This window comes from Erpetoichthys calabaricus, chromosome 10 (assembly GCF_900747795.2).
Source record: "Erpetoichthys calabaricus chromosome 10, fErpCal1.3, whole genome shotgun sequence".
Taxonomy (NCBI): domain Eukaryota; kingdom Metazoa; phylum Chordata; class Cladistia; order Polypteriformes; family Polypteridae; genus Erpetoichthys; species Erpetoichthys calabaricus.
Window position 1 is genome coordinate 112,150,599 of NC_041403.2, and position 22,797 is coordinate 112,173,395.

The following is a 22,797-nucleotide window of genomic DNA, read 5'->3' on the forward strand; positions in this document are numbered from 1 at the left end:
TCCCCCTCTTTAAGAAGGGGGACCGGAGGGTGTGTTCCAACTACAGAGGGATCACACTCCTCAGCCTCCCTGGAAAATTCTATTCGGGGGTTCTGGAGAGGAGGGTCCATCGGATAGTCGAACCTCGGATTCAGGAGGAACAGTGTGGTTTTCGTCCTGGTCGCGGAACAGTGGACCAGCTCTACACCCTTAGCAGGGTCCTGGAGGGTGCATGGGAGTTCGCCCAACCAGTCTACATGTGTTTTGTGGACTTGGAAAAGGCGTTCGACCGTGTCCCTCGTGGAATCCTGTGGGGGGGTGCTCCGGGAGTATGGAGTACTGGACCCCCTGATAAGGGCGGTTCGGTCCCTGTACAACCGGTGTCAGAGCTTGGTCCGCATTGCCGGCAGTAAGTCGAACCCGTTTCCAGTGAGAGTTGGACTCCGCCAGGGCTGCCCATTGTCACCGATTCTGTTCATAACTTTTATGGACAGAATTTCTAGGCGCAGCCAGGGTGTTGAGGGGGTCCGGTTTGGTGGACTCAGGATTGGGTCACTGCTTTTTGCAGATGATGTTGTCCTATTTGCTTCATCAGGCCGTGATCTTCAGCTCTCTCTGGATCGGTTCGCAGCTGAGTGTGAAGCGGCTGGGATGGGAATCAGCACCTCCAAATCCGAGACCATGGTCCTCAGCCGGAAAAGGGTGGAGTGCCCTCTCAGGGTTGGGAGCGAGATCCTGCCTCAAGTGGAGGAGTTCAAGTATGTAAGAGTTGTACAGGATATATACGAGGGAAGTGTGACAGTGGTGAAGGTCTGCGGTAGGAGTGACGGATGCATTCAAGGTGGAGGCGGGATTACATCAAGGATTGGCTCTGAGCCCTTTCTTATTTGCAATGATGATTGACAGGTTGACAGATGAGATTAGACAGGAGTCCCCGTGGACTATTGTGTTTGCTGATGACATTGTGATCTGTAGCGATAGTAGGGAGCAGGTTGAGAAGACCCTGAAGAGGTGGAGATATGCTCTAGAGAAGACAGGAATGAAGGCCAGTAGGAACAAGACAGAATACATGTGTAGAGAGTAGAGTTGACGAAGGTGGATGAGTTTAAATACTTGGGATCAACAGTACAGAGTAATGGGGATAGTGGAAGAGATGTGAAAAAGAGAATGCAGGCAGGATGGAATGTGTGGAGAAGAGTGTCAGGAGTAATTTGTGACAGATGGGTATCAGCAAGAGTGAAAGGGAAGGTCTACAGGACGGTAGTGACACCAGCTATGTTATATGGGTTGGAGGCGGTGGCACTGACCAGAAAGCAGGAGACAGAGCTGGAGGTAGCAGAGTTAAAGATGTTAAGATTTGCACTGGGTGTGACGAGGATGGATAGGATTAGAAATGAGTACATTAGAGGATCAGCTCAAGTTGGACGGTTGAGAGACAAAGTCAGAGAGGCAAGATTGCGTTGGTTTGGACATGTACAGAGGAGAGATGCTGGGTATATTGGGAGAAGGATGCTAAGGATAGAGCTGCCAGGCAAGAGAGAAAGAGGAAGGCCTAAGCGAAGGTTTATGGATGTGGTGAGAGAGGACATGTAGATAATGGGTGTAACAGAACAAGATGCAGAGGACAGAAAGATATGGAAGAAGATGATCCACTGTGGCAACCCCTAACGGGAGCAGCCGAAAGAAGAATAAGATCTATTGGAATAAATAGCAGTTGATAATAGTGCTTTATGGTGTATTTTGCATCCATAGCAACAACTCCACATATAGATGCTGGACAGTACTGCGTGTGCAACTGATTTAATGAAACACAAATTCACAGAAGTGCTAATAAACTGTACAATTCTACAGCTTTAACTAAAGCTCACAGTGTACGTCACATTTTGGATTGGCATCGTAATCCGAGGTCGGACAGACCCAGACTTGACAGAACCAGGGGGCATCCGAATTGAAAGTTCCAACTAGGAACTTGTATATTCTGACTTCCCTCTTCAAATGGAATGCAGCATTAGTTTTCCATGAGTTCTGTGCAACAGTGGACTGAGTTTTGGTGGTTTCCGCAACACTTTAACATTCAATCGAGGAGTAGTCCCACTTGGAGGCTTGACCGCGCCATGAGAATGAATGTTGCAACCTATGGGAGTGGGATGTTGTCAGTGTTTGTATTTTTTCTTCTTTCTTGGCTGAAAGGGTTGTTTGTGTTAAAGAAATTCTGTATTTCTGTGTGTATTTTCAGGCAGTGAAAGTGTTTGCTTAAGTGCATGAGAACAGGTATGTACAAAATTTGATAAACCTGTCATGTGGCTGTGTGTGGTGTTTGTTCTTTTTCATGCTCAACTTATTTGATTGCTGTTGCTGTGAATTAGTTGGAGTTGATACTGAATGTGTTGTAAAGCGTGCATTCTTGCACTTCCTATGTACGTTCAGGCTGTGCTTTTGATTTAGTATTTGCGACAGTGTCTCACCGTCTCATTGTAGCTGATGCTGAACCGAGGTCGAGGACTGTGTTGTTTATCATGGTCAAATGGTGTATATGACTTATTTTAGCGAAAGGAGTGTCTGCAGAGGCAGTTGTCGGTGATTTTTTTCATTCCATGTTCTGTAGTCAATGTACATGTCATTGGTATGTAGAATTGTACTTCACTGTCAGCAGTGATCATGTGTTTATTTCACTTGAAGTGCACAGCCATGTATTTCCCATAAGCTGTGTATTGAGAGGCCAACATCAACCTTCAAAGGCCAGGGGTGTTTAAGTTTTAGTGTGACAGACAGAAAACCCTTACAATTTTATATATGCATGTTTTGGTCCGGCCAGTACTTGGATGGCACACCATCTAGGAAATGCCTGGATCACTGCTGGAAGAGGTATTTGTGTGGTCATCAAGGGTGCTTACCCTGTGGTATGTGTGTGGATCCTAATGCCCAAGTGCAGTAAGGGAGGCACTGTATTGTAAAAATGGTTCCATCCTTCGGATGAGAAGTGCAACCGAGATTGTGACGTTTCATGGTCATTAGAGATCCCTGGGCATTCGAAAAGAGAAGGATGTATCCTGATGTCCTGGATAAACTGCCCACCGTGGCCTTGTTCATTCTGTCCCCCCCAATCATCCCCCGTCTGTAACTGGCTATCTCTTTCACCCCTTCACCTCTTTACAGCTGACGTGTGGTGAGTGCACTGGTGCAATAAGGGCTGTCATCACATCATCCACATGGGTGCTACACATTGGTGAAGGTTGAAGTGGTTCCCCTCTGTCCATGAAAAGTGCTTTGAGCAGTGAGAAAAGTGCTATATAAATGTACTGAATTACTATTATATTTAGATGAAAGATCGTACCCTGAGAAGTAGCACCTTCCTGCTGTTATCACCACATGGAATGTCTCATAAAATAGCAGACACCAACTGGCAACTAGCCGTGGTTATTCTTGCCACCATCAGACATGCATGGTCTCCACTGAAGAGCACTTTTCTTCTGTGAGGGCTTTTAATGTATTTATCCAAGAAATCTCTGTCTGTATTCTTCAACCTACCTGGACTTGTATAATGTATCACAAATAATTGTGGGTTTTATGGAATGCAGAGCTCTGTGTACCTGTGTGACAGTTTGCTGCCAGTCTGCATCCAATGCCACCCATCTTCAATGTAATATGCTTACTAGTACATTAAAATAAAATATTTGCACTGCAGTAACATAATACATGTTGTATGTTGATTAGCACATGCAAGTAAGAATTTCACTGTACTCTGTTAAACTATTATCTATATATATAATTCACTAAGCCAGAAGACAAGTAGCCAACCATGGAAAGCACGCCGGAAGGGGCGTGGATTCACTAAACCGCCGACAAGTAAGATGCCAATGGCGCACGCAGGAAGGAGCCACGCCCACCAACTCTTAGACCATTGGATACGACAAAAAAATCACAGCCACGCCCACCAACTCGGACGCGACGCCTCGAAAAACATGCCGTCATTTCTGTTTGTCTGTGCCACAGTCCACTTGCAGCTCTGAGCCACGTTGACTTTTCATCAGTCAACCTCAGTGGAATCTTGGTTCACACAGAGGCAGCGCCAGAGAGAGACAGACGCATACACAGGCAGCGCGAGAGAGAGAGCCGCGCGCACACACAGGCAGCGACAGAGGCAGCGCCAGAGAGACAGAGGCACACACACACACACAGAGGCAACGCCAGAGAGAGACAGAGGCATACACAGGCAGCGCGAGAGAGAGAGCCGCACACACACACAGAGGGAACACCAGAGAGAGACAAGCGCACACACAGGCAGCGCACGAGAGAGAGCCACGCACACACACAGAGGCAGCGCCACAGAGACAGAGGCACACACGGCAGCGCAAGAGAGACCTGCGCAATCCTTTAAAACTGAAGTTAAAACACAATGAAGGAAGCAGTCTTTAAAAACCAATAAGCCCTGTGCCTCTTTTTCATTAGTGTCTCACCTGCTTCAGGCCCTGCAACAGTCGAGACGCTCTCTCTGCAGCTGACCTTCTCTGTGCCTGACTCCACTACTGTCAGTCGCCTGATTAAAAATGGCCTTTTGAAGGTGAGCTATGGACCCGCTATACCACAGGAACACATTGCCTTCGAGCCTGCTCTCGCTCACTTTAACGTACCGGCTCTCTCTCTCTCCTCACTCGCTCACACACTGCACAGGGGAGAAATGCCCGAAGCACGAGTCTACCCGGAAACCGTTTCAGCCACACTTCCACGCCCCTCGCTACACTGTGAGTGCGATGATTATTTATTTAAAAATGGGCTTTTGAAGGGGAGCTGTGGACCCGCTATACCACAGGATCACCTGTGACATTGCCTTCACATTGTTTTCCTTTTATTTATAATCCTGTTGAGCAGATCAGACACCCAGGCAAACAACACTGAATAATCAATAGCTGCAACTACTTTGCCTGCCCCCACTCCTCACCTGAGTTGGTTTCGTCTCTGTTCAGCAGTGTTTGCCAAACTCGGTCCTGGTGAACCCCTGTGGCTGCAGGGTTTTGTTCCAACCAGATTCCTAATCATTAATGCCGGTTTAACTCATCCGGGATAAGTCGGTTTTTCAAATGCAGCCGTGTAGCAGATTAGTCTAGCAAGATGTAATAATCCGAGATGAATGTGTGCCCTCGCGCTGAGTGAAAAGCCAATATATATTGAGTCTACGTACAAAACATGATCAGTGAGTCTTTGATAGGCTGCAACAAAATGATGAAAGAACGGGCGCATTTTTTTCACACAAGCTGAGTGGGTGGGTGTTAGTTAGTTAATTAGCAACTCGAAGGATTTCAAGGTATAATATACACAAGAGGTAACACTGCAAAAGTGGCCCAAACCAGAAAAGACAGCTGGCAAAAAGTAGCTGACAAATTAAACGCATGTGCATTGTACTTACTGAAAGCAGCGTTACGGATTTTGCAAATGTTCATTTTTTTCCCTCTGCTTAAAAAACATTGAAAAAGCAGCGCGGATTGGTTTGCAGCGTGTAAAACAGTTTGTTTGTCGCAGATAATTTGCTATCCACACAGGGAGGAACCGCGAAGCGAACCCACAATCTTCCACTGTCTCCTTACTGCAAAGCATCCGTACTACTACAGCGCCACAAGGCAGTTAAAGAATGCACCGGGCCACATGTTCATTTTTTCCCCTGTGCTTAAAAGACATTAAAAAACTGTTTCTCAACTGTGACTCCCGAACAACTCAGTACGCGAAAAGCGGCCAGAACCGCAAACAACAATGAAAACTCTACGTGACTCACAGGTAGTGATGGGCCACTCAATACTCAGGTTTCGACAATGTGTCGAGCTTTCGAAGCACTGCAGATTTTAATACTTGATCGAATAATGACATCTGTGATTTAAGGATTTCACATTTTCTTTCTCAAATGTGCTTACCTATATCATGGCAAGGTACAGGGATAAACCTTTATTTTCTGTCTACTCCGTTTTAATTAAGACAGACCAAAGAAAACATTTAAGGCTATTAAATGTGATCTCAAGAAAAGATCAGGGTTAATTATAATGCTAATAACAGGAGCAATTATAATGATACAGTGCAAAAGTAAATACTAATTGAAAGAGCCGGGAATGCATGAGGTGAGGTGTCTTATTTTGTTTAACTCTTGCTATCGTATAGTGCATTCTGCCTGTCGGCGTTAGTTATATTTATATTTTTTAGACATCACACACTACAAGCTGCTGACGAACCCTTCTCTTCGTTGTCAGTCTGTAGCTACGAAAAAATAAAAGCAATATGACTTTTAACAGACGTCATTGAAGTGTATCATAACTTTCTGTAACGTTAATGAAAATGGCCAGGAGGTGTCACGAGAGAGGTGAGTGTGAAATGCTTCGAAGCTTCGATACGATTTCTGACACAATTGCTTCAAACGTGTTGATGCTTCGTGAGGCTTCACTCCGCCCATCACTACTCACAGGTTACTGAACGAGAAATCAGCAGACTAGCATGACGGATGGGGCGTAATGGGCGTCCTTCCCCTCTCCTCCGGATTTTTCAAATGTTAATTTTTTCCCTGTGCTTAAAAATCATTAAAAAAGCGGCCTGATTATGCAGCATATGGTACACCGTGGGTTGGCTAGTATACACTATTATATAAAGTTGCTGCACTGCAAAGTCATGCAAATTTAAATTTATCTTTGTTTTTGTGAGTTAACACCCAATGTTGCTCCAACAAAGGCTGTCCCTTTATCCTTTTACTAGCCAACTTGCGGCGTATGCCCGCATAATCACGCCGCTTTTTAAATGATTTTTAAGCACAGGGAAAAAAATGAACATATGAAAAATCCGTAATTTAATAAACCATCAAGAAAAGTAACATTGCAACAATGCACGATACGAACTAACATACAATTGTCCCGTGACTGAAAACTGGAGGACCGCCATCGCGCCTTCTCCTCCCAGAGCGAGGGACGGGGCTGGACAGCCCTCGGGCGTGGAGGGCGGAACGGGGGGAGAGGGGAAGGATGGCCATTCCGCCCCCTCCGTCCCGGCCCCCCCGCCATTCTAGGCTGCTGATTTCTTAGTCATCTCTTAGTCATCGTTCAGTACGCACTGCCTGCTCATGTGCCCGCCCCCAATTCCTCACCTGAGTCGCTTTCGTCTGTGTACAGTCCACATGCACCTGTGAGTCACGTTGACTGTACAAAGGGCAGGGACGTAATCAGTGCGAGCGTATGACCCGCACTTACTGGGAATTCTTCGTTCATGGGGAACAATTGTAAGCCCGGTCTCCATCACGAATGGGGTTGAACGGCTTACCCACGCCTCTCGGCTCTGGGTAGACACATGTTGATCCATTCAGTGTAGTGTGCGTGCAGTACTGAACATCCAAGGGCATCACAGACCTGTTAATGATCAATTTCACGTGGCTGAAAGCCACTTGTCCCTCTAAGAAGTTGGACGCCGACCGCTCTTGGGTCGCGTAACTATTTAGCAGACGGGAGTCTAGTTCGTTTTCGGAATTAACCAGACAAATCGCTCCACCAACTAAGGACGGCCATGCACCACCACCCACAGAATTGAGAAAGAGCTATCAATCTGTCAATCCTCTCCGTGTCCAGGCCGGGTGAGGTTTCCTGTGTTGAGTCAAATTAAGTGAAAGGCTCCACACCTAGTGGTGCCCTTCCATCAATTCCTTTAAGTTTCAGCTTTACAACCATACTCCCCCCAGAACCCAAAGACTTTGGTTACCCGGTTGGCTGCCCGGCGGGTCATGGGAATGATGCCGCCGGATTGCCAGTCAGCATCATTTATGGTCGGAACTACGATGATATGTGACCGTCCGAAAACCTCAGACTTTCGTTCTTGATTAATGAAAACATTCTTGGCAAATGCTTTCGCTCTCGCTCGAATTGTTTGCGGGCATGTGCCATGGTCGGCTGCTTAGTGAATTGTTGGTGGGCAGGGCTCTGTGAGTTGGCGGGCGTGGCTCTGTCGTGCGTGTGCCATGTTTGGCTGCTTAGTGAATTGTAGGTGGGCGGGTCTCTGTGAGTTGGCGGGTGTGGCTCTGTCTTGTGTCCGTCTTGCTTGCCATAGACTTAGTGAATTCTTAGAGTTGCTGGGTGTGGCTCTGTGAGTTGTCGTCACATCCCATGGTCTTAGAGTTGGTGGGCGGGTCTCTGTGTTGTTGGCGGGTGTGGCTATGTCATGCATATCCCATGGTTGTCTTGCTTGTTCTGTTGGCTTAGTGAATTAGATATATAAATATACTATACTAGGGGGTTCGCCTCCTGCTTGCTTCGCTTGCCCACCCCCCTGGAATGCGCTATGCACCATCCACTTTGCATCTCTACCACTCGCATTGTGAAGATAGGGGCTGAATACACCCCAAGGAGACGCGGTCGCTCCTCCGAAACCCCCCCTTAAACGGTGATACAATGGGAAACAAATAGTTTTGTTTTTTACCTCCTCTTTGCTCGATCAGCTGCTGGCTTGCTGCTGCATGATCTGCATCTTGTGCGGCACTTTGAACATTTAAAAGCCTGTACAGCAGCTGTCCTACTCTTTGTCTTTTATTTCCGGTCCCGGGTGTGGTTAAATCTCTTGGCACAAAGTCTCGTCTCGCAGGATGTGAGTTCTTGATATTTTTTAGTTTAGAATTTAAAGGTTTTACAATAAGCCTGATTTAAAGCGTGATAAAAAGTCACAAAAAATCGTTGCACAAAATCGTTGCACTTTTAGGTTTAGGATTTTATACATATAGAGTAGATTCAGCAATATTGTGCATATATTCTGCACGAAGCAGAGACCTCTCTGCTGTAACAATATCCTCTTCACTCACTGGCAACAGACGTAGCAAGGTCAGACGTATTGTTTGACCAGAAGCTTTTGGTAATCTGGCTGCTTTCTCTCTCCTCCATCCTAAATGCAAGATCAGCTACAGTATAATTCATCCTTGCTGTAGCCTACACCTATTTCTGAATCAACACCTGTCATGTGCATATTAAAGTCTCAAGCACTTGTTCTCACATCCACGGCTTGCTGCTCCAAGTAACATTTGAATACGTCATGAAAAGTGCTCCAATGTAATGGTAAGTTTGTGCATTGTTGGTCCCAGTAGAGTCTGGTTTGAAAATTCGCCTGCTGATGCGGTGTATTTATGAAATAATGTTGCAACTTGCCATCTGGCAGGTATGACTCATAAATGTAAATGTGTGTGTGAAACACTGAAAATGCAGTCTCAATCGTACTGTCACATACTGTATGTATCAATGCTGATTGAGGACAGTTTTCTCCATCACATCATTATACAGGTGCTGAACAACAATTCTGTCAAAGTGCAGTCAGTTTGTCATGTGAACCCTTAGTTACTGCTTTCCAATCAGATTTTTTAATTCCCAGCTTTCAATGAATGGATGTGGAAGTTCTGTTTTGTCTCGCTGTGCCTTATTATTTTGCCTAGAGAGTTTCAACACTATATCATTATGATTGTCTATATTCACCTGAGGGCAGTGGTAAGTGAAACTGCTAACACCAGAAACTGCTAACACCATCTCCAGAGTGACACAGGGGCCTGAATAACTGTCTCCTGACTCTCCAAATTTTTCTCCTGCTGATTTAAACCAGTGATCACTGTGTAATTTTTACCAATATGTCACTTGCCCATATTGTCACAACATAGTGTTTTATCACTGCTACTAGGACAATAAAGCTGCTTATGAACCCCTTCTGGGTTCATCAGATCACAATTGTGCCCAACTTATTTCAGTCTTTAAACCAGTCTCGGGAAATTAAACCGATTAAAGTCTAGGACAAGGATTCTATTGCGGGCCTATATGGCTGTTTTGTATGCACTAACTGATCTTTCTTTAATGAATCCTGTGCAGACATTGAGGAACTGATGGACACATTAAGTACCTATATAAAATTCTGCAAGGATATGCATAATTCCTGCCAAATCAGTCAAAATATATGATGACAATAAACCATGGATTACCAGTGATTTAAAAGAGATCAACAGAAAAAAACAGATTAACTAAACAGAACTATAGGAGAGGGGAAAACATGAAATCAAGTGGGCAAAGCGGAGATATAAAGACAGAACTGAAAATGAACTATGAAATGATAACCTGGCATTATCGTGGAATGGCATCAAGAAAATGGCTGCGATTCACATTCAACGCAATATTCAAGTTGAAACAGAGTTAAGAGTAAACAGCAGTTGGCTCAAAAATTCAGTGAATTCTATTGAAGAATTGAGACACAGGATTTGGCCTTGCAAAGTAGTCAGCAAAGGAACAAACTAGGGACTGGAGCCGAGAGTCAGCCTTTCTCTGACCAGAACGACGTCAGTCAGCAAACTAAAATCAAAAAAACTTTAGACTGTAAGTGGACGTCTGCTTCACTCCTGTGCAGTCCAACATTTCACTCCATATTTGAGATGTCGTTAGTTTTACAGAAAGTGTCCAGTCTATGGAAGCAGGCATATGTTTTTCCTCTAACAAAAAACTACAGACCCAAAAATATTGTGTTTTCAGACTGGTGACTTGAGAAGTTTATTAAGAGACTGCTACTAAACAAAACTCGGGCTTATCTAGTCCCTTACCTGTTTGCATAGAGAGCAAAGAGAGGGGTGAAGGATGCCACAGCAACTCTTCTGAATTTACTGCAAGAGCACTTGGAAGGACAAAAAAAATGTACACTGCTGTTGATAATTTTCTCGTTAGCTTTTAATACAACCCAGCCCCAAATTTTAGTTGATAAATTGATTAATTTTATTAACTTAGTGGAGTGGATTGTGGACTTTTTAATTCAAGTCTATGCCACCTTAGATTACTTTTCAAGTGATTCCCAGTCATAGCTTTTATTTACATAATCTTAGCTAGTCTGCAACTGGCTAATATAAAATCAAACAGGTCTGATTTTCTCGGAGGGGTGGGATATGTATGCAGGTTGGCAGAAGAGCTGACAACCAGTGAATGCTCACCCAGAATTTCAATGCATAGAAAGTAGCGACAATTAATAAGGAAAAGATGTGTTTTGGACCTCATAAACAGAAGTGAGGCTTGTCTTTCTGATGTCTCATGTTTTACAAATAAAAACAGAGTGGAAAAAAAAAAAGCTTCGAGACTACAGTTCAACTCACTGCAGCCATTAACCTTTTGCACAGCAGCAGAGCAACTCTGGCTTCATCTGTCAGCACAGGTGGCAAGGAGGACCAAGATGAGCACTGCTAGAGCCCTACAAAATGACCTCCTGCAGGCCATTGGAGTGAATGTCTCTGACCAAACAATCAGAAACAGATGTCATGAGGGTGGCCTGAGGGCCCGACGTCCTCTAGTGGGTCCTGTGCACACTGTCCGGCACTGTGGAGCTCGATTGGCATTTGCCATAGAATACCAGAATTGGCAGGTCCACCACTGGTGCCCTGTGCTTTTCACAGATGAGAGTAGGTTCACCCTGAGCACATGTGACAGACGTGAAAGGGCAGTGGAGAACATTATGCTGCCCCGTAACATTGTTCAGCATGACTGGTTTGGTAGTGGGTCAGTGATGGTCTGGGGAGGCATATCCATGGAGGGACACAGAGACCTCTACATTAGGTATCGGGATGAAATCCTTGGACCCATTGTTAGACCCTATGCTGGTGCAGTCGGTCCTGGGTTCCTCCTGGTGCATGACAATGCCCACCCTCATGTGGCAAGAGTATGCAGGCAGTTCCTGGAGGATGAAGGAATTGATACCATTGACTGGCCCCCACACTCTTCTGACCTAAATCCGATAGAATACCTCTGGGACATTATGTTTTGGTCTATCCGATGCCGCCAGGTTGCACTTCAGACTGTTCAGGAGCTCAGTGATGCCCTGGTCCAGATCTAGGAGGAGATTCTCCAGGACACCATCTTTCGTCTCATTAGGAGCATGCTCCAACATTGTCAGGCATGCATACAAGCACGTGGGGGCCTTTACCTCCATCCTGAGCTGTTTTGTACTTATTGTAAATGCATCATCTCTGGGGTGTCTCTCTAAAAACTCACATTTTGACTTCTGTCTTCTCTACCTCCTTGACTGGTTTAATTCACAGAAGGCGAAATCCTATGCCATCATCACCAGAGACAACATCTGAATGTGACACACGGTTTTTAACATTTTGTATAGTGATCAGAGGTGCTTCTTTTCGCCATTTGGCAGGCTGTTTTGTTTCATCAGAAATTTATAGACAATGCTGAGAAGTAAATTCAGACCATCTTTATTTTTATGCAGTCCCTTTTAGAGTAAGTATAATCTCCATTCACAGATACATTACATTTCTTTATACATTTCTATATCTAAAGTTCATGTAGTTGAACTATAGTAACTTGACCGGTGTAAAATACGGCACTGAACCTGCCACTTGGCCACAGCGCCTGCAATTTTATCATCAACCAGTTTTAGGTTTTAAAGGCTTACAGAAACATAGATGGAAGTTCCTTCTAAACCTAAAATGTTTAACATAAACTGCTAAAACACATTTATGCGTAATTTTATTTTAAAAAGATTCCCAACACTTAATTCCTTGTTTTAGTCTTAAATAGCATTCATTCTTTTTATCTGCTTTGTTTTCTTAACCAGTAACCAATTACCAATGAAATGTACATGAAAAAGGAGCCTGCCACTTACCATATAACTTGATCCCATTTGCCTGTGTGAAAGATCCATTTTAATAAAACAAAAATAGGAAGTGAAAAAAGTAAAGCTGTTAGAGTGAGTCACTGGGTATGTTTGATTACAGAACTGGGAGTTACAGCAACAGGTCACCGACTGTCACCATTGTGCTGAGATTGTGTAAATGAAAACTACGACTGGAAATCTCAAGTCATGTGACATGGCTTTTATTAGTACATGTGGCGCAGTGGTAGCGCTGCTGCCTTGCAGTTAGGAGACCCGGGTTCGCTTCCCGGGTCCTCCCTGCATGGAGTTTGCATGTTCTCCCCGTGTCTGCGTGGGTTTCCTCCCACAGTCCAAAGACGTGCAGGTTAGGTGGATTGGCGATTCTAAATTGGCCCTAGTGTGTGCTAGGTGTGTGGGTGTGTTTGTGTGTGTCCTGCGGTGGGTTGGCACCCTGCCCGGGCTTGTTTCCTGCCTTGTGCCCTGTGTTGGCTGGGATTGGCTCCAGCAGACCCCCGTGATCCTGTGTTTGGATTCAGCGGGTTGGAAAATGGATGGATGGATGGAAGTATATTTAATAGTCTTCACTGCCTCTGGCTAAACAGCACAAACACTGATGTGTATCTCATTTTAATAATCTCTGAATGGAGAAGACACTGTTTAGTTGGGGTTATTTAACAAATCAGTTAAATCAACAAATTAAGGGCAGTGACACTAAGCTGTTACTTGTAGAGACAGGGTAGTTCATTACTTCCATGTATTCTTCTATAATCTGCAATGAAAGGGCTACTGTGTTTTTAGAATGTACAACTGACATAGACACAGTCGAGGTCAAAGCTGAAGGTTAAAGGATATGTTTAATCACTTCCATCTTGTCTGATGGAGAAGTATAAATTGAGGTTGACATTTTACTATTTTGGAGATAGAACAAGAATAATTCATTCGTTCATTCATCTATTTACTAAGCACAACGTTTAGAGGGTTGTCAAGTATTAGAAGAAAGGCAAGTATCAACATTCGACAGGAACCCACTGCAGCAAAGGGCCAGGTACATAAATATATAATAAAAGTAAATTGGTGAAACAGCTGTGCACAGAAAAGTTAATTTAACAGAACATAAGAAATAAGGTTTGAAGTTGAGTAGGAGTATCTGTAGCATGGCCTAGCCCTTTACTTATTAACATTTCACCATATGGCTTAGATTATGTGCTTCCTCTAAACAAAATTCATACAGCATTTGTCTGTTCATTAAAAGAGTCTTAAACTAGTCTCTATATAAATATAGATTTAAGTATGTATAATTTTAATCTAAATTATTTAGTTAATCCTCATTATGTTTTTCAGCTTCCATTTCTTACTACTTACTTAGTTCACAGATTAAACCTCCTGATATCCTCAAAATTCAGCAAATTGTTGGCCTCAGACCATGCTGGATGAAGGGCTCCATCCATTTCTGTTGCCACCTGATTTCCAGTAGCTAAGGCGTGGTTGCTGCCACCTATGTTATGGTTGCAGTACGGACATTTCCTGCTTTCCATGGCTCCTCCACACTCTGTTATGACATAAACATGGTCAAAAGGACACTTGTACCAGTGCCCTTGAGAGAGGCCCATTGCCTTAACAATCATCTCTTTTTCCTGCTGCGTAATCCCTAGTCCACTCTTAGGGAGATCAGAATTTAGCTCTTCCAGCTTTCTGTGAACTTTCTCTTCATCCTCACTGGTGAACTTGAACCTACCCTGTAGCAGGTCACGTAAACAGGCCACACTATTTTTCACTTCCTGGCTCAGAGACCTTCCTGCAACATGAGCAAGTCTACATCGTTCATTCAGATTTGCCAGCAAACCTAGTCTTTGAAACTCCCTCTGTAGATCAAAGATCTGTTGCTCAGAGAAACGCATAATAGGATTTTCCAGCCACTGAATGCATTCCGCCACCCGTGTGTTAAAAATTCTCAGTGCCTCTCCCTCCATTTTCTGCTCGGCTTCTTTCAATTTGGCTAGCCTCTCATAAAAAGTCATCATGATCTCAAGAAGATTCAAAGTTCTCAGAGGAAGCTCAGGTTGGCTCAGCTGTGATTTTAGATTTTGGAATTCCTTTACTAAAAGAAGACTGATGCTTTGTTTTTCTTTTAGCAGACGACTTAAGTATTTCTGTTTCTTTTCGGCCTCCACAGGGCAGCCAAGAATAAGACGTTTGACTTTCTCAATCTCATCTAGACTTTGATTTATAATGGTGCCATAACGCAAGTTCCGGCGAATTGGAGTGCGGCATTTTGGGCAGTCCTTCAGCTTAATTACTCTATTTTGTTGGTCAGTTCTCTCTTCATCATTGTTACCATGCCCTTCTCCATCTAAGCTCATGTAGTGGTCCAAACCTGTCACCTCTAAAATATGGAAACAGTCTTCCATTTGAACAAAGCGGGCATCAGGTTCATCCTCATTACCAAAGAAAATCTCTGTGAGTTCTGTGTGATGGCATATACGACATTTATTGGGGCATGGTTCTCCACACAAGCCAATGCAGGGGTGCCCACATTTCAATTGTTTGTTGCAAGGCTCATTACATGGTGGACGGTTGCAAGGCTCATGACAAAGGTTGGTGCAACTAAAATGAGGACAACTCCATTCACATGGCTCGACACATGGAGCACAAAGTTCACCGCAGGCCTTTTTACATGCACTATGCACACAACGATTTTCACATGGCAAAGAGCAGGGTGGGCAGTCAGTTGTGCAGGGTTCCCGACACTGATGAGAACAGATGAGTGGTCTTCGGCAAATTAGGCTGCAGTCCACATGGAATCGGCCTTGAAAACAAGTATGGCATGTGCCAGAGCAGGGATGCTTACAGTGCAACTTGGTTTCACATGCTGCCCTGCAAGCTGGCTGTCTGCCACCCTCGGATACTTGTCTTCTATAATAACATTCCACCTCCTGCACATGGCCACAGGCTAATTCCATCTGTATAACTACAGCACATTTTTTGGTGCATGACTCTCCACAGACATTTGTGCATGGATGCCCACAGCGTAGCTTCTTAGGACAAGGCACTTTGCAGATGAAGTCTAAGGGGTCCTGGTAACAGGGAACCATTTGTTTATGTCCACAGTAGGGGATATCCTTCTCCACAGGGACTCTGCATTCCTGGCAATCCTGGAAACAAAGTCCAGGACAGCGGTGCCCTAAACCACACAGTACTTTCTGACAGGGTTTTAAGCACTGGAAAAGTTTGTGATCTTTGTCATAAGGGTGGCAAGCTCTGGTACAAACATGTCCACACTGTAGGCGTGTCTCACACGGTCTACTGCAGCCACCTTCAGGTACTTGTTGGAAGTCTTTGACTGATGATACTAAGGACCTGGTGTCAGGGTGATTCTGGCAGCAAAGCATCAAAGAATGTCCAATATGTTTATTTTCTCTCAATGTGTGCAGGATATTGCTCCACAGTTGAATTTTCCCAAACAGTTTCATGTTCCCAATGCAATAAAGCCCCATTTTGGCACGGGAAAGTGCCACACATACACGGTTAGCGATTTTTAGGAACCCTACCTTCCCATCTTGGTTGCTGCGAACAAGTGATAAAAGGATAATATCATTTTCCTCTCCTTGGTACTTGTCCACCACATGCACTTTTACCCCAGAAAACCGACGTGCTGGAAGGAGTTTACGCAGACAATAAAGCTGCCCAGTGTATGTGGTGAGTATTGTGATTTGTGAAGGCTTATAGTCTTGACAGATTAGGTACTGGCAGAGTGCCACAACAAACTGGGCCTCATGGAGGTTCTGGTGGCTACGGCCGTCTTGAATTTCCTGCTCCGGAAAAGAATGCTCCACAAAAAAGAGGTTTGATGAGACACCCTAGAAGGAGTGAAGGAGCAAATTATGAAAAGCATGGAAATCAGAACTTCAGGCAACAAGACATTACACCAGCATGTAAGCTTGTCAAGAGTAATATTGATAGGAGGTTTCTTTTCTGAAGTAATTTTCAATAAAAATCGGGAGTGGTCTCCCCTAGACTTTCTTGTATACTCAGATATGGGGATGGATATTTCAGGATCAAACCACAAGACAATCATATTTTCATATTATATACATTAAAAAAAACATTTACAACAAATCAAATCAAATTAATAATATACCGCTCAAGAAAATTAAAGGAACACTTTTTAATCGAGTATAGCATCAAGCCAATGAAATGTCTGGGATATTGATCTGGTCAGTTAAGTATCAAAGGGGGTTGTTAATCAGTTTCAGCTGCTTTGGTGTTAATGAAATTAACAACAGGTGCACTAGAGGGGCAACAATGAGACAACCCCCAAAACAGGAATGGTTTAACAGAAAATGACCTTTAGCAGGCCACTGGTGTGAATGTCTCTGACCAAACAATCAGAAACAGACTTCATGAGGGTGGCCTGAGGGCCCAATGTCCTCTAGTGGGCCATGTGCTCACTGCCCGGCACCATAGAGCTCAATTGGCATTTGCTATAGAATACCAGAATTGGCAGGTCCACCACTGGTGCCCTGTGCTTTTCACAGATGAGAGCAGGTTCACCCTGAGCACATGTGACAGATGTGAAAGGGTCTGGAGAAGCCGTGGAGAATGTTATGCTGCCTGTAACATTGTTAAGCATGACCGGTTTGGTGGTGGGTCAGTGATGGTCTGGGGATGCATATCCATGGAGGGACACACAGACCTCTACAGGCTAGACAACAGCATCATGATTGCCATTAGGTGTTGGGAAGACATCCTTGGACCCATTGTCAGACCCTATGCAGTTGCAGTCGGTCCTGGGTTCTTCCTGGTTCATGACAATGCCGGCCTCATGTGGCGAGAGTATCCAGGCAGTTCCTGGAGAATGAAGGAATTGATACCATTGACTGGCCACCACACTCACCTGACCTAAATCCAATAGAACACCTCTGGGACATTATGTTCCGGTCCCTCCAATGCCACTAGGTTGCACCTCACACTGTCCAGGAGCTCAGTGATGCCTTAGTCCAGATCTGGGAGGAGATCCCCCAGATCTGTCGTCTCATTAGGAGCATGCCCAGATGTTTTCAGGCATGCATACAAGCACGTGGGGCCATACAAACTACTGACTACGATTTGGAGTTGCTGCAATGAATTTTCAGCAAAATGGACTAGCCTGCTGCATCATTTTTTCACTTTGATTTTTGGGGTGTTTTTGAATTCAGCCATTTTCATTTCCATCAAACAATGTGGCGTCCCTTCATTCCTAACACATTACCCAGTCCATATCAGTATAGATATTCAGCATGATTTTTTTCCCATTGAGATCTGATGTGTTTTCAAAGTGTTTCTTCAATTTTTTTGAGCAATGTATATTGAACTATTATTATAAAAGCAGAGTTAAATAAATCGGACTCTGCAGCTGCATGATTAAAAAAGTACCACTTCTGGTTAGCAAAAAATAGCTCAAAAATTGATAGAAATCTACATTTTGTACCTAATACTTGTATGCAAAATTTGGTTCAACTAACTGAAAGCGTACTTAAGTTATCATGTTTACATACACACACACACCCACACACAGACACACAGACATAATTCCAAAAATGGCATTTTCAGACACGTGGAGGTTTAAAATGTTGAGATTCATTAAAATTTTGAAATTGAATTTTTGGATGATTACAATACTTTCCCTACGAGAAAGTAAATCGGACTCACGGAGGTCTAAAACATCGAGAGTCATCAAAATCTCGAGGTGGAATTTTTGGACGATTGCAATACTTTCCCTATACTTCGTATACAAGAAAGTAAAAAGGGACTCTAGCCACTTTGGACAGATTAGCCTGCTCTTATCAAAATTGTTCAAATATTTAAAACAATAATTGTTCATTTTAATTGAGTCATTAAATCAGGAACTAATGAATTATTCCTAATCATCAAGCAGATCAATAATGAAATTTACATTCTGTCAAAAATTAACAAGGCAGTATAATGGTACAGTGGTTAGCACTGCTGCAACACAAATTTATGCTTTCAAAAGGGTGTAAACACAGCAGCAATGCACTATACGTACAGAGTTTGCACATTATCCATGAGTTTACAGTTTTAATGTACTCTTCCAAATGAAGAAAAAAACGTAAACATACAACTATCTCCCAAATTCATATATTCAAATTCAAGATTACATTTAACTTAGACACTCAAACTCACTCACACTGGGCCAGTCTAGGATTGACAATCATCCTGACTTGCACACTAAATCTCTGGAATTTGGTAGAAAAAGCATCTGGAGAAAACTCCCTATGAACATGTACTGTACATTCCATATAGATGGTGATCAGGATGAGATTAAAATACTGTGAATAATCACTGTGACTGTCACCTCATACTTTATTAATCAAAATGCTCACTTGCTTAATTTATTTAAACAAAACATTCATGACTTTTCCCTAAGATGCTATTCAACAACTGCTCATACTGAGAACTGTGTGAGTGTACCTGATGCAGTTTTTTCAAATATATTGTCTGATGTTGTATTCAAGGCCTCGGTATTATACTACTGTCATTAGTCTGTAAGAGGCCTGCAAGTAAAAACCTAATTGTTCTTTGTAGATTTGACAATAAAACTACTCTTGAATATTAAGTTTAAGCAATGAAGGAGAGTGAATCAGATGGCTAAAATCACTTAATCAACATGCAAGACAGCCCAAACCTCATTTTTCTTCACAGGGTAGCAATGTTAGTTACAACAGAACAATCAATTCTAGAGAGTATAACAGTACACCACATGAATTCAGTCACTCACACCAAAGAAATTTACAATTGCTACTCAAACAGTCATCCATGCCTTTAGAATTTCTAAAGAAACTAAATTGCATGACATAAATACATGCAGAACTCACATAGACAAAAACCCATTTATTATCTGAACTTCAGTCACTGTAGCTAGAAACATAAAGACACATGGTTACACCACATTGCCTTTTTCTGTTATTAATGTACTAGCTGTATAAGCTTGTGCTGTAAAAAGCACGAGGTCCTAGAAACTACTGAAATTGTCAGAAAAAAAAAGTTGAAATGTAGAAATGTCAGAGAATTGAAAGGAACTACTCTGGGCATCTCTCTCCTAGGAAGTTTCATTTTGCCGACATGCTTGCCTCACTTGTGTATTAGTGGTGGGAGGAAAAGTAAAAGGTAAACCATTTTATTGATGTGCTCGCCTCACTTGTGTATTAGAGGATAAACGAGTGACTCTTTCTTCTGAGGTTTTCTTTTGCTGACGTGCTGGCCTAGCTTGTGTATCCTCGGAGGTAGAACCTTTACCCCAACTCCACCTCTCACTTCCAGGCCGAAAAGACACACACACTTCCATGAGTAGACGTTTATATGTAAGATTATTCTGTTATTAGGGAAAACAGCAAACCTTTTTGGATGATGAGAATTTTCCCAAAGTTATAAGAACTTTTGTTTGGGAAAACTACTATCCTCAAAGTGGAATATATTGGTGTCTTACTGGAATATAACAAAATAATTACTAATTTAAAATATTGTTGACCAGCTGCTTCAGGTGAAGGAGTTAAGGTACCTCAAAGTTATCTTCAAGAGTGATGGCAGATTTTGTCCAAAAATTAGTGTAGCAGCAGATTTGAGGAGGGAGCTAAGTCCAAGGGTGAAGCTGCTGGTTTACCAGACAGACATCTCCCTTCTCATCTGTGGTCACAAGTTCTTAGTAGTAACTAAAAGAATGAGATCATGAGTATTGTGGCCAAAATGAGGTTCCTGTGCAGGTTTAGTATGTTAATTCTCCATGAGAGGGTGAGGAGCTCAACAATTGGGGAGGATCTTGGAGTAGAACTGCTGCCACTCCAGATTGATAGGAGTTAGTTAAAGCTATCAGAGCACGTAGTATGAATGCCCCTGGCCACCTTCCTTGGAAGGTATACCAAGGACACCCCACTAGGACGAGACAATGGATCCAATGCAAGACACTTCAGGAATTAGATCTCTTAACTATGCTTGAAGTATCTGCACATTCCCAAAGAATGGCTGGAGAAAGTTGCTAGGAATAGCTAACTTCAGTATGTTGCTATCTTTCAACATCAAAAGGAAAAGTGTAATAAAAAATATGGTGATGATGAAATATAGGTGAATCATAACAAAATAATTATTAATTTATAGTATGGTTAAATCCCAAGTAAACACACACAAATATGTCGGAAAACCGAAAAAATAAAAAATACAAAATAAAAAACACTATAATCAACATGAAAACAAGCAGCAGCAGCAAAACTGACAAGTTATCGGTCCTCACTATAAGAATCCTACTATATTCTTCAAGATCTTCATGTTTGTTTGCACCACTCCTGTACTGGCTGGCTGAAAACACCTGAATATTCTTACTTTTAGTAAATCCGGTATAATTAAATTCCCTCAGATCTTCCTCTTTCCAAAGGGTACCATTTTAAAAATGACACACACACAAAAGAATGATATATTACTAACCTTAACATTTTCATACTGCTCAACAGAGGGGTGGTTCTCCAGCTCTGAATAGATATGGGGGGTGAGAAGCTGAGCAATTTCAGGCCGCATTCGATGCTGGTAAACAAAAGGGAATGGTTAAATCTGTATCACCTTTGCCACCCGGAAAAATCAGATAGTAAATGTAAGAGTGTGTCACCTGATAATTGAGCCTAACATAAGGGAATTTTACTTTGACCAGTCTTTCAAATAAGGATACTTCCAGGTTAAAGTTCATTGCCAAGTCATAGACAGTGGCACTGGGGCGAAGCTGCAAAAACAAAGAAAATGACATTTAAAAAAAAAAACAGTCATTCCTTTCTTATATACATATTTTAACCATATCAGTGTTATAAGCCAGTTGTGGACAGCCCTGGGTAAAGATGTCACTAACAGGAGGTACCAGAAAAGTAGCAGGATTTGATTTGTTCACCTTTGGTACACTCTTCTCTTCCTATAATTATTCCTCCCCTGTAAGTTTTGTCAAAACACCATTTTTGCTATCTGAGACTTAGCTAGGCGTTATTCAGGTTATGAGAGATGCTGGTGGTATCAATAATGCAAAATGTGTCTATTGTTTAGTGTTTACTTCAAATCAGCTGTGACAGGCGATGGAAGGACTCAGGCAGAAAGCATCTACCAGACACTACCCACCTCCAAGATGCTGGAGGGAACCCCTCCTGGGTGGCTGTTGTATCATGGATTCCCGCAGGGTACGCTGGGAGTCGGAGTGTGGCACAGCCCTGTTGGGTTCTGTGGGGGCTACCAGGGGGAGCTGCAGAGCCCTACATGGGACTTTCACCACACCTGTGAGTGATGCCAGGTCTGATTAATGAGGGACCTGGAACCCTCCCAGGGGCTGCTTAAAGGATCCGCTTCACTCCATTCAGGGAGCCAGAGTTGGGAGGAGGTGGATGAAACTTGCCGGGAGAGGAGTGGAGGCAGAGAAAGACAGAGATGAAGTGGTGGAGTGGTGGCTCTGATGCTAGGAATCTGCACTGGCAATCGGAAGGTTGCCGGTTCGAATCCCGTAAATGCCAATAGGGACCCTGCTCTGTTGGGCCCTTGAGCAAGGCCCTTAACCTGCAATTGCTGAGTGCTTTGAGTAGTGAGAAAAGCACTATATAAATACAAAGAATTATTATTATTATTATTAAAAGAAAAGGACTGTGCTTTGGTGCTTATTTGTATTGTCCTGCTGTGGGGAGCGAGGGAAAAGTGCTTCCCCACAGAAATAAAAGTGTGTAGTGTGCTGCACTTGTGTCTCTGTCTGTCTGTGGTGGTCCACACATCTTACTGTTCAATCTTATGATTAAAAGGGAAATAGCTTATTTAAATCTACCAGTGCTTTAGCTGTAAGAAATTGACGTAGACAGTTATATTCTTGTAAGTGCCGTGGAATGTGTCCACTATGGAAAAACTATTATGTAAAATAAAGCTTGTCTGATGGGATCACTGATCTGTTTTTTGGTCATTCATATTAAAGTAGACAATTTTTATTAAAAATCCTACTACAAAACAATGAATGTTTGATAAGCAGGTGTTAGCGTAGAGCAGCATGGAGGTGGAATGTCTAATAATGTCTAATAATGTCTCCTGCCTCAAAGCTCCAAAGTCGTGGGCTCGATGCAGTAGCACATGGTGAAGCACATATTGACATGCCATTTATGCCACTCTTTGCTAAGCTCATGGAACCAGGCAGAGCCATTC

General features: G+C 43.1%; 2 protein-coding genes across 2 annotated transcripts in view; both read right to left on the reverse strand.

The window, feature by feature from the left end:
• The window catches only part of stau1 (staufen double-stranded RNA binding protein 1), an 814,059-nt gene that overhangs the window by 475,838 nt on the left and 315,424 nt on the right, over positions 1–22,797 (reverse strand). The window lies entirely within an intron of this gene.
• The window catches only part of znfx1 (zinc finger, NFX1-type containing 1), a 69,346-nt gene continuing 58,722 nt past the window's right edge, over positions 12,174–22,797 (reverse strand). The window contains exons 12-14 of the mRNA XM_028811726.2: positions 21,248–21,358; positions 21,070–21,165; positions 12,174–16,454 (exon numbers count right to left, since the gene is read on the reverse strand). Of these exons, the coding sequence (XP_028667559.1) occupies positions 13,965–16,454; positions 21,070–21,165; positions 21,248–21,358 (2,697 nt within the window). The 3' untranslated portion in view covers positions 12,174–13,964. The remainder of the gene's footprint in view (positions 16,455–21,069; positions 21,166–21,247; positions 21,359–22,797) is intronic.